The 13590-nt window shown below is 34.4% G+C and overlaps 1 protein-coding gene across 1 annotated transcript in view; it reads left to right on the top strand.

The window, feature by feature from the left end:
• Positions 1–13217, top strand: part of Xrcc4 (X-ray repair cross complementing 4) — a 162447-nt gene extending 149230 nt beyond the window's left edge. The window contains exon 8 of the mRNA XM_048331064.1: positions 12731–13217. Coding sequence (XP_048187021.1) covers positions 12731–12842 — 112 coding nt within the window. The 3' untranslated portion in view covers positions 12843–13217. The remainder of the gene's footprint in view (positions 1–12730) is intronic.
• The last annotated feature ends 373 nt before the right edge of the window (positions 13218–13590 follow it).

Genomic DNA, 13590 nt, shown 5'->3' on the forward strand with positions numbered 1-13590 from the left:
ATCCATTTATGTTAGAATAACTCTCTAGTGCTTTGTGAATTGAGATTTTTTAAAGAGATCAACTTCAAGGCCTACATCATGAGAGACATTGCATATGAGTTAAGACATACAAGGTAGGTAGAATTCCTTGCATCATAATAAATTCCTTGCATTATCATACATAATAATGAAAGGAAAGACATTTGTATATTCCATGCCTTATAATAAATTTCATGCATCATCATAAAATTAAAGGAAAGACATTTGGAAATTAAGGAAAGAAGAGTAACAATGAAATGACATGGCGAAGGCAGGCCGACCTGAGTTCAGATAGGTCTTTGGTAGTTTATTAGTTGAGGGTCCTTGAGGAATCACTACTCATCTGGAAAAATAAACATTGTAAGAATTTAAGATTGTTGTGACAATCTCACAGCTAAGGAATTTAACACAGTGCCTGATATAAGAATAACCTTTAGTAAATATTGACTATTAAAGGCATATGAACTACTATTGACTTTCAATAATATTGAATATTGAACAACAACAAAAACAGAACAGCCGAGAAGATAGAAAGAAAGGAAAGGAGGAGGGAGAGAAGGAGGAAACAAAGAAGGAGGGATACTCCAGGCCATGTGCAAAGATTTAAAGATCAAAACTTCTCTTGGAAATATTAACTCAGAGAAAGGTTAAAAAAGATTTTCTGTGTCTCTTGGAATGGCTAAGAGACATATGAAAAAGTGCTCTACATCACTGGCCATAAAAGAAATGCAAATCAAAACAACATTGAGATTCCATCTCACCCCAGTAAGAATGTCCTTTATCTAGAAAACTAACAATAACAAATGTTGGAGGGGATGTGGCCAAAAGGGAACCCTACTTCATTGGTGGGAATGTAAGCTGGTTCAGCCACTCTGGCAAGTGGTATGGAGATTCCTCAGAAGGCTCTCCTATGACCCAGCAGACCCACTTTTGGGCATCTACCCAAAAGACCACAAACAAGAACACACTAAAGCCACCAGCACAACAATGTTCATCGCAGCACAATTTGTCATAGCTAAAATATGGAACCAACCCAGATGCCCCTCAGTAGACGAATGAATCAGGAAAATGTGGTACATATACACAATTTAATTTTATGCCTCTATTAGAAAGAATGACATTGCCCCATTCTTAAGGAAATGGAAGGACTTGGAAAAAATTATACTAAGTGAAGTGAGCCAGACCCAAAGAAACATGGACTCTATGGTCTCCCTCATAGGGAATAATTAGCACAGGTTTAGGCTAGTCACAGCAGAGGATCACAAGAGCCCAATAGCTATACCCTTATGAACCCATAAGATGATGCTAAGTGAAATGAACTACAGGTTATGGAAACGATTGTTATATCACTTTTGTAACTACTTTCAACGTGCTATGTGTAACCAAAGCTTCTATTATCGATGATCTTCTTGTATCCCCTTCCTGTGGTTGTACCTGCACTATCTCTGTATCTTATCTGAGTACATTGGAAACCGTGCATACTGGTATTAGAACTAGGAAAGTGAAAGGGAATACTAAAATCGAGAGACACAGGGTTAAAAAAGACAAACGACTACAAAAGCAATACTTGCAAAACTGTTTGGTGTAAATGAACTGAACAACTCTTGGGGTGGGGGGGGACGGAAAGAAGGAGGGGGGGAATGACGGAGGAGGTAACAAACAGTGAAAGAAATGTATCCAATACCTAACATATGAAATGTAACCTCTCTATACATCAGTTTGAAAATAAAAGAAAGAAAAGATTTTCTGTTACAGGACTGATATCAAAGTATAATCATACATACTTTAATAAATACTGTGACAGCCAGGCATAAGGGCAGGCACGTGTAATTCTGTCTACTTGGAAGGCAGAGGCAGGAAGATCTTAAGCACAAACTGTTCGTCTTAACAACAGGTAGACTCTGTCTCAGAAACAATTTTGAAAAGCAAAAGGTCTGGGGGAATGACCATGACATGCAGGGTACAGTGCTTGCCCTGTAGGCAAAAAAAAGTTAATGCCCAAAGCTACACACAAATCAAAATCAAAATTCAATATCAGTTTTTGATACATAAGTTCCCTTTGTTTTTCAGACCATTTGTTTATTTCTGTTTATACTGGCCAGAAGTTTTGTCAGGTGTTACTGTTTCTGAATTATACTTACATGCCTTATTTCCAAAACAATAATGGACAATGATTTAAATGTGTAAGAAAGAATGTGTGGCCCATACACTTAGACAAGTAGATATACAACACTTATTATCCATAACTGGTTAGATGGTATAATCTAAATTCCATAGGAAAAATGAGTGTACATTGCATTATGTGTATAATGTCTATAAGGCTTACATATAATGTTTCCATATTCCTTTCCCTAAAAGGTAGCTGATGCAGAAGAAGTGACGTCCTAACAATTTAGAGGCTGCATCAGAAGTAATCATATGCTCAGAGCCTTAATATTTCATTTTAAATGTCTGGCTACTGGAGCCTGACATGTTTCAAGGAAGCCAAGCCAAATAGTCTCTCTATACTACCCTTTGAGACCTTCCAACCTAAGCACCAGATATGTGAATACCTGTTTAGATGGCTTCCAGCCTTTGTGTTACTCACTGCTTTGTAATATTTCTGGTAAAGGCTTTGACGCCATGGAACAAAAACAAGCCATCCCTACCCTCTCCAAATTGCTAACCCACAGAAACAAAGTATGGATTATTAGTGACACAATACCCCCTTGATTTAGGATTTATTTTGGACAATTATTTGATAATGACTTTCTCTCCTAGAAAAGTTGTGGAAGATTTATAGCAGTGAAATTTAAATTTGCCTTTGAATGATGTGTTAAGAGCCTATTGAGTAAATTTTAAAAAGGAAAAAATAAAAATCAAAGGAAACTATGTGGGAAAGTATGGAAGTCAAGATAGGTATGTTTTGTGCAGGGAAAGCAGTTTGGCATGAAAGAGCATTGAATAGGTAGTATAGGTAGAACTATAATCATAGACATGAAGTTGGCAATGATTTTTTTCTCTATGTTGAGAGTTTTAATTGAAGCCTTGTAGGAGTAGAATATGGTAATCATGGTTTATCTTGGAGATAGATAGCTTATTGGTAGCAGCAGCGTAGAAAATGAACTGAGGGCCAGTCAGCCAGTCATGTGCCATATCCTTGTAAGCAAATATAGAGTTAGGAGAAGCACAGTCCTATGCTGACTTTTACAAAAGCACAAAGCCACATATGAAAAACAAATCAAATACCAAGGACTGAGGGTGTGACTAAAGTGGTAGAGCGTACCCAAGAAAAAAAGAAAAATGGCCTCGAAGATAAAGAAAAGAAAAATAAAGAGACTAATAATCTAATAACTATTTCCTACATTTAATAATATCAAAGTAAAATGTACTAGATAGCAATGATTATTAGAATTGATAATTTACTATTATGGATATGCTTGTTCAAGGAGCAATTGAATGCTGTGGCCAAACCTGCATCTTGACAAATTGAACCACTGCCTTTTACAAACCATTGGTTTCAGTATTTCTGAGCGACATGTGAAGCTTCCTCCTCTATGAATTTCAAAGGATTATATTAAGAATCTCATTTTTCATTTTTTCTCTTAAGCCATTAATTGAGGACATTTAAAGAAACAATCATATTTTATTAGTTAATACACTAATTAAAACTTATGCTATACTTGTTCAAAACAAACAGTTCTATGCAAAGTCTTGGGAAAAATGCTAATTTATGTACAGACCCAGATTTTTGTAAGGAAATGTAAATAATATTTTAGTTAGTTAGTGAATAGTTAGTTATGTGAATATACCAAAACTGTATTCAAGATCTTTCTGTATGGATTTGAATGACTCTTAAATAATATTTGAAATTATTTCATGTCTTCTAAGTGTTAAAACTGAAATTTAATAGTGGCACAAAGTTTCATTGGAATCCTGATACCATATATGTTAAAGGCTTTTCAAAAATGTTGGCCCAGACACTGACATTTTGACCAATAGACTACATCCTCCATGGTTTGTATTATCATCTACACAGTGAAGCTCTTGTTCTCTGTCCAGTATAGTGATCTGTTTTAAAAGCCTTCTGCTTCCATATATACTTAGGCTTTATTTAGAGTTTGGTTATTTTTTAAACATCAGCTGAAATTTTTAATATTTTTAACTCAAAATCAAAAGCCACGGAATTTTATATTTTTCCATCTGCCTTTTCCCAGGCTTCTCGTTCCTGACTCATTTGTTTACGAAAGACTATCTCCTAGAATTTGAAGAGTGACCATACATTTACTCATAAACCAAGCTGAATTATCGCACTCTATAAAGAAATCATTTTTGTGGTTTTTTTTATTTTATGCTTCAGTTATGCGATATCTATTATGTAAAAGTTATCATGTTGGTAATATGACAAAAATAGTTTCTTTTTTAATTCAAGCTTCTGTGTCATCCTAGCCAGCCATTTTATAGAAAAGCTATAGAAAGGCTGTAGAAATCAGCAGAACATTACACCAATTTAAAGCGTTTCAACCTTGTGACCCTAAGAGGCTGACTGATTACATCTCATTATGGAAGCTCATAATGGTTTTTTTACAGCCTTGTTTGTAGAACTGTGTAGTTAAAGTAATCTGTGTTATTATCTTACAGACAAGGACTACGATGACTATGTGTTTAGGGGAGTTCAGAAGCTCATTATTGCTCATGCAGTAATTGGGCTCTTTTTTTTTTTAATCTTAACTACTTGGCTCAGTCTCCAACCCACTGATAGGACGTCAATCAACAGTGGAATAGCAGAGGGCTGAGAAGTGGTGATGGGTGGTAGTAGTCACCAGCCTGTCTCAGTAGTTGTAACTTAATTAATCTCTAGAGAAGACCCATTGTGCATTTTTTAAACACGGGTCCTACTGTAAGGACCTTGCATATGGCCTGCCTGCTTCCAACTGGTTAGCTTTGTTTTTGCTGGGTTTCATTTGTTTGTTGTTAGCTCTGGCTCTTCTGCAACCTGCACCTACATATTCTCTTCTTTACTCAGATTTTCTAAAATATATTTGTCTCATAGTTTAGCTTAACAATTGAATCATAATAATGTTAAAGCTGGAATGAGGCCCTTTCCCCAAAGTCCACATCTCACTTCCTAGACTCTGAGAATTGTTTAGATTACCTGAAAAGCAAAAATAAGAATGCAAATCAATTGAGTTTACAAATCAGATGAATTTAAAATGGTGTAATTATTCTGGCTTACCCAGTTAAAGCTAATAAAATCACAAAGGTCCTTGAGTGACAGAGAGAAGAAGCAAGTGAGTAAGAGGAAGAGATAAAACAGGACACACAGTGTGGGAGTCAGGTGATGTCAGGACACCTGACTTTACTGGCTTTAAACATTGGAAAGGAGAGGCTTCTAGGAGCTGGGAAACCAGGAAATAGCTTCTTTACTAGAGCCCTGCCAATCCTTGATTTTTAGCCCCGTGAGATGTCTGTCAGCCTTCTGGCCTCCAGAACTGTATGATGATAATTTTGTGGTAATTTGTTGCAGCCACCACAGGAAAGTGAAACAGCTGGTTTCGCACTGTGGGGAAAGCATCATTGCTGGCCCCTGGTTTCTTGTCACTAATCTCCATGACTATTTCTTTCTGCCCCTGTGCTTTCCTATTTTCTTACCATGGAGTTGGCTAAAAGCAGATTTCTCCCTTCTTTTTCCTTTGTTTATGTCTCCCTTCTTTAGACCACCAAATTTTGGGATTTTGGCTGGTAGATGTTTTCTCCGGAGGCAAGTCATACAACCCGTTCCAGAGAACCCTGGTTGCTTAGGATGTTGATGGTTGAGGAATTTAAGAAAAGAAACATCAAATTCTAAGTTCATTTGAAAAACCTATGTTGAACACATTCTTTATCTTTCTTAAATCACTTTTAAAAATATAATTTATACTTTTTTAACTCTCGACAATTTAGGAAAATATCCATCAAATGTTATCTCTATTTCTTATCACAACTACCTTTCTAACATTACCAGACTTTCCTATATTCTTCCAGATCTCTTCTACACATGCAAGTATGTGTGTGTGTGGATGAACGTTTATGCATGCACACATATGCATGTGTATATTATGCATGTGTACACACATTCACATGTCTACAATATATATTTACACTCTAGTTTTCTACTCACTTTTCCACAACTTGATTTTAACTTTACCTAAAAGTTTATGTAACAAGTATATTTATGGGTCAGTGTTGATGGTATAGTGGTGAGCATAGCTGCCTTTCAAGTATATTTATGGAAGAACTTTCGCCAACTTTTTTATACATCGGATGTATAATATGTAAATGAAATAATTAGAGAAAGTAATGAAAGAAAACAATTATTTTCCAAATACTTTGCACCACAGATCTCATTTTCAAAGAATACTTCACAAAACTATTTTTTGAAATGTACTGCACACATTTAAACTACCATTTTGAGAAGAGGGAAAATCCTCTGTAATAGAAATACAAGTTAGTGTGTACTCATGGAGCATGAAGGCAATGTTAAGACAGCGAGAGAGAGAGAGAGAGAGAGATCTAAGCTAATATTCAATTAAATCTCAGAATCTAATACTCAGAAATCTAAGCTAAGATCACTAACTTGCATTCCTACTTCTTTACATACTAATTGATACCTGGCTTTGGACAAGTTAATTTTATTCTGTATTGTTATAAGTGCTAAAGTCTCCTCCCCAAGAAAGTTCTACATCAGTGAGAGAGGTTTCATGTAATAGTAAACTCACAAATCCCCTGACCTGTCTTAAAATGTGAAGCAACTCTCTACCCAAGTGACAGTTCCTACTTTTATAGGCATAGATGAACAAATACATCACATATACTATTTTGAAACTTAATGATGAGTGACATTGTTCAAAGAGAAAGCACTCCTTATGTGACTTACATGACTTATATAACTGTAACCCCTCTGTACATCACCTCAATAATAACAATAAAAACATTTTTTTAAATAACAATGGATATAAAACAAAAAGGAAGTTACTGTAACATATTTTACACATTGACTTTCTTAAACATAACTCCAATGTGTTATCAGGACAATGCTACTGATCTGGATAAAGTAAAGCAAGACTAAAAAAAATCTTCTACATTATGTGAAATTTCTGCATAAGTATTTAGCATCCTTGTGGATTGTGGTTGTGGCCATAATTATCTTAAAGGTTGGTTTAAAAAATTGAATTATATAGAACTAGAAAATTACTCAGGGCCTAAGTGCTGTCCTTCAGATTTTTAGCTCATGGTCAGTGCTCTACCACCTGAGCACAGCTCCACTTTTGGTTTTTGGTGTTTTAATTGAAAATAAGAGTCTCACAGAGTTTCCTGCCCAGGCTGGCTTTGAACCTGCAATCCTCAGATCTCAGCCTCCTGACTTGCTAGGATTATAGGCATGTGACACTGGTGCTTAGCAATATTCTTATCCTTAAAATCTATATATATATATATATGTATTGTGCAGGAAATTATACTTTTAAATGTATATGTATTGTGCAGGAAAATTTTCCCATTATCTATAAAAAAAAAAACTGAGGCATTTTAGCATTGAATGTACCCACTCTTCATTTTCTTTCCTGTTTCATTCAAAATCTTTAAGAATTTTGAAAGTAACTAAAGCCATTTCTTTTATTTGCCACTTTGGTTGCCAGAACGAGTCAGCTTCTCCTCTTTCACTTTCTCAGGCCAGTGCAATGACGTGTAGTCCCAGTGAATTCCAGACAATGTGTAACACTGGTTTTACGGGATTCTCATGGCTTCAGTCTGTTAATTTATTTAGGAGATGCTTGTGGATTTTTATAAGGTCAATGTAAAATTTATGGACTACTTTTCCCATTTGATTTTGAAGACAGCAGTGCTTAATTTGAAAATACACCGATAACTTTAATGATATCAAATATTTAATTCGATTATTTGAAACTTTTCATTTAAAAGATGTTTCAATAATAGAATTTATTTCTCACTGGAAACTGTTACAGTCAGCATGATAACCATTTAGTTACTTTATAGGAAGACCTCCGCAATTTATTTGAGTAGGCAGGGGTTGTTTGCTTTGTCTTTTATCTTTGTTGCTGTGGAGAAGGCTGTGTTGAGGTCCTTTTCTTGAAGATTTGAGTGGACCTATGATAAAACCAAATCAAACCTGTGTTTGTATGAGCACATACACACACACACACACACACACACACACACAAACACACTGTAAAGATTAGTATTACCTCATTTTGCATATTTTTCAACTTTAAATAGTCTTATTGTGTGCATTAATATGTACATTGCTTTTTGGCTCAACCTTGATATGCATGAGCAGTACAGTAACCCATTATGTGAAAGTTCAGTCATTTATGTGCTATTTTTTTGTGCAAAGACATTTAGATCGTTTTTTAAGTTTTCACTATAGTCAACAGTTCCCCTAAGACTCTACATATCTCCTTGGTATTAACATACAAATACTTCTCCTAGCAGCTATTGCCATAGATTTTCTAAAGTGGTTTTAATCTCTCTGGCAATATTTAGTCTAATTATTTTGCATAATCTGAAATCTTAATATTGTTTTTTTTTTTTTGGTTTTTTTTTTTGGCCAGTCCTGGGCCTTGGACTCAGGGCCTGAGCACTGTCCCTGGCTTCTTCCCGCTCAAGGCTAGCACTCTGCCACTTGAGCCACAGCGCCGCTTCTGGCCGTTTTCTGTATATGTGGTGCTGGGGAATCGAACCTAGGGCTTCGTGTATCCGAGGCAGGCACTCTTGCCACTAGGCTATATCCCCAGCCTGAAATCTTAATATTGTTAAAGATTTTAATTTTTCGTAAGTGGCATCAACCATTTCACAATGGGTTTATTTGCTTTTACTTGATCGCTAATAAAAGAAATATATTATCATTTATTTACCTCCGTTGTCCATTTTTGGTCCAAGTTACTATTGTCTTCGGCACATGTTTTTCAAATATACTGGGCTTCCTAAAATTATTTGGGATCAATTTTGAGTACTAACCTTTTCATAGTAGAATATGTGGCAGTACTTCCTCCTTTAAGCTATCTGTATATAAACAGAAGCAATTTTTTTAATTTTTCTTTTTTCTTTTTTAATTTTATTTTTATTTTTGATAGTGCTGAGGATAAAAGAAGTACATATTTTTCATGGGATAGAAGTTATCAACCTTTATGGTTTTTCATTCTGACTTAAACTTCTTTATCCCCAAATAATAAAGACATTTGAACTTATTACCTTTTACAAGCTTTAAAAACTTGGTTTTTCTGGTACAAGTGTTTAATTCACCTAGACTTCAACTTTATATATTGGCTTAGAATGAAACATAGCACATCCTTTCTGTGTAGGTTGAGCTATGTTAGACCCTATAAAATGGCTTTCATTTCAGCACAAGTGTTTTTGTCAGAAGTCAAATGAGCATGGAGTTTAAGGTGTCATGGTTTCCTTAATCATTACACACTTTTCCGGACCTCTGAATTTGCACTGGTTGACACTTTGACACATTTCAGTAATATTCTTAGAATATATTCCAAAATGCAAGCAATTCACTGCAAATTATACCAATGTGTCTCAAGTATTTTGAAAAGTAGTTTATGCTCAACTATTTAAGTGTAGCCATCTCAGAACTCAAGGAATGAGCGAACTCTAAATCATCTATAGTAACTAAATTTCCACAAATTAAATTAGGAAAATGAAGTACAGAAAGGTGCAGTGACCCAACCAAACTCTTGATGTAGTGGAGCATTTATAATGATCTCCTGATCCTGGACTCAGAACTCAGAATCCTTCCCTATTAAATCTTGTTGCCTATGGAAAATTATTTGAAAATCAAAGGGGGTGAGGGGGGTATCTAAATACTGTTATCATATTTATAGAGATTTTTAAATTGATAAAAAATAATTTTGTATGAGCATATTTATATTCTTACCTTCAGACTAATTTGGGGATATAAATAGATATTTGAAAAATTAAACTAAAAATTGAGGCTTTCTGAGATTAAGATATGTTATACTTATTGCACTCATACTTCCTTAACCCAATGAATTAATTTGTCATAAGGCATACCCAAAATTTTTTGATTAAATTAATAACACTTAATATAAGTATTGTAATAGATGGTACAAATATTACATACGCTAAATTCTCAGAAGAAAGAACTATCAGCCTGGATGTGAATGTTTTTAAGTTTTTTTGGAAAGTTTTGAATTTAAACTAAGCCATAACTAATGACTATAATTTAATCAGACAGGAGGAACTTCCAAGTTTCAAATTACTTGTTTAGCTCATTTCCTACAGACTTTTAATTCAGGTTCTCTGAGTTGATTTCAGACTTGAGCCAAACAAGATTTCTAGAAACAAGGATGTTCATGAAAAATAATACAGTAAATATGCTGAGACATGTATATATAGATGTTAATTATTATTATTTTGCATAATTTATCAATAATACAAAAAATGAAACCAACCCAAATATGTACCAATTTAATATACCCAAACTAAACCTAGTGGTGAATATACATCTGAATTGTTCAACATGTAAAGATATTTTAAATATATTGTGGGGTAAAAACATTTAGATAAAATTATCCCATTTTTGCTAAAAACAGAAGTAGTGCAAAATAAGGAAAAGACTATTTAGTATTCTCTTTGTACCTTTTCTGAATTTACTAAAAGTTTCACAATAAAAGAGCTCCACATTTCCTCCCTGGCCTTTCAATGGATATAAAAACTATGCAGTTATCTCCACTTACCAACTCTTATAGAACCCTACTGTGAATGAACAGGAGTCAAAAATCTATTTTAAGCACCTCTTGGCTTCCAGGGAGATGGGACTTATAAATATAGTACTAGGAAACTATTTCCTTCAGACTTATCACTTATAGCTGTGATTGTTTTGTCTCATGATGATTATTTAAAACAAAATTGATAGATCTCTGTGTTCTTATGTAATGTCCTAGACCATGAACCAAAGATTTACAGAGCCATTTCAAAGTCTGAAATAATTCAATTCTCTCTCTCTCTCTCTCTCTCTCTCTCTCTCTCTCTCTCTCTCTCTCTCTCTCTCTCTCTCTCTCTCTCTTTCTTTTTCCTAAAGGAAATCTAAGACATTTATTACCAGGGCAAAATGTGAAAAATGTTTTAAATTGGCATTGAAAACTGTTTAAAATGTGAAATGTACTGTTACCATTTGTCCTTCTTTGGAATGTGTTTTACCTATTTATCCATTAGTATGATTTTATATATACATATATGTATACATACATATATATAAATACATACACACACATATATAGTTAATTTTAACATTGCAACTCCAGAGGTTTGCGCTTGTCAACTTAACAGTCTACTAATGCCTAGCACCTTTGCATTTCTGTAAGGCTTTGTCATCTTCACTTGAGTTGTACAAAATAAGAGAACAAATCCCACATCTCATGATAGCCAACCCAGCTAATTATTTGTAGACAAGAAAGCAAGGAAAAACATTTGATGAATTCATTTCTAATAAGATTTGCAAGTAGAAGTGCAGGTTTTTAAAGTGCTCATCATCTACACATCCTTGATATTTTTGGATTTTTAATTGATTATTCTTTTACTAGCAGAAACTCTTATGTAGTTAATTCAGTATTGGCAGCGAGTGGCAATAGTGGTAATAGTTTCCAAATGTTCTGTGGGGATTTACAAGTGTTTACATAACCTTGTTTAATCTTTAGACCACCCGTGATGCAGACATTGTTTATCAGTTTTACAATTGATGTAGCAGAAGTGTCACCAAGTTAAATGACTTGACCGTAGGAAGTCACATCACTAGTAAGAAGTGGAGGCGAATTCAACCCTGTAGTCTAACTACAAAACTTAAACTCCTTCATCTATATGGAGCTACTGTGATTCTGTCTATGGCTTTGACATTGGAAATGTAGAGGTATTACTGAGTATAACCAGTTAACCAGTTTTTGATTCAACCTAATCATAATTCCCTCTTTGGCTACATCTAATTGTTCATACTGAGCATTTGTGATTCAGGTTCTTTTGGCACTATAATGGCTTATTCAAAGATATAACTCTATATTCACAGATTTACTTTGATAGTCATCTTGTCCCCCCCCTCCACTCAGCACATTAGTGGTGATTATTGAAGTGAAAAAAAACATTTACATATAGAGAGGCCAGTCCAGGAAGGCAATAACTTCAGTGCTGGACCAAAGTACAATGTAAATCATTATGAGCTTACAATAGTTCTTCAGCAACTGCCACAATTGTGAAAAGTTGTTGTATATATCTACTCATCTGCTCAACTTACCACTAGTGGAAATTCATGCCATCAAAACTTCCTGCTAGTATGAGATTATAATGAAGTCAATAAAATCGAAGAAAGTCAGGAGAATGTTAATTCTTTTGGAATCACTCAAAAAATAAATAACTCAAGAAACTTCTATCTTGGTATAAACATGATTACAGCACAGAGAATAGGATATTTTACTTCCTGACCTTGATTATAACTAGAGTCTCTTGAATTCCTATTAGCTCGTAATATAGATGAATTCTAAAATAATTAAAGAAAGTAAATGTCCTTTAACTCTTTTTCCTTACAGATAAAAGCATAGAGAGAGGCAAATCTCTAAATCATCATTAAACAGAATTTAACTAATATGTGTCTTCATTTTCTTTGACTGTACAATGAAATATTTTTAACCACAGTTATCTTGATTTTCTTTCACTCCAGGTTTGACTCTTCACTGCCTGAGCCATTGAAAAAGGAGCACATTTCTGCTGAAAACATGTCTTTAGAAACTCTAAGAAACAGCAGTCCAGGAGACCTCTTTGATGAGATTTAACAATCCTGGGAAGTACTTCGTTGTTCACTGGACTGTGATTTTTACTCACTTCAGAATCAAAAAGGAATATGTCAATTCAGCCACAGATCTTATTGTACCTTACAGCTTAATTACACGTGCGTTTAGTTGAATCTGTTCTGCAAACTGGATTGCACATGCCCTTGAGGATATGATTGTGTGACGGTGGTATACTATGCGATTCCCCTTGTCTATAATTACATGAAATCTGACACATTCCTTGTATTTGTTCATGCATGCTGTATGTAGAGCTGGCTTTTCAATGTCTATAGTTCCTTTAGGCTAACAATGTTCTTAACAACGTGAGATTGTAAATTGTTTCAGGATATATACAGTATCTTTAGTCTGTACATAATGATAATAAAAAAGTTCATGGCTGAAAATTTTGTATTCTTATTAAAACGTGTTATTTACCTTAACTTTTTTTCCTTTTTTATGGTCAAATACCTTTTAAAAGTGGTTACTACATTTATGGAATCCCTCATCTTTGTGTCAAAAGAATGAATATACTTTTCAAAGATTGTTGGTACTGTTGTACACATACAAAAGCACTGTTTGAAGACAAAAATTTTGCAACATATTTTGCAAGCAATACTCAGCACTCTTCATTTTATCCTCACTAGTTATATTTCTTAACCTCTGATTCTGTCTTCACTTCTGTCCAATTGAACATCCATTCCCACTGAGCTACTCAAAATTAACAGTAACCACCAAGTTACAAAATCCAAGA

The sequence above is a fragment of the Perognathus longimembris genome, chromosome 22 (genome assembly GCF_023159225.1).
Source record: "Perognathus longimembris pacificus isolate PPM17 chromosome 22, ASM2315922v1, whole genome shotgun sequence".
Classification (NCBI taxonomy): Eukaryota; Metazoa; Chordata; class Mammalia; order Rodentia; family Heteromyidae; genus Perognathus; species Perognathus longimembris.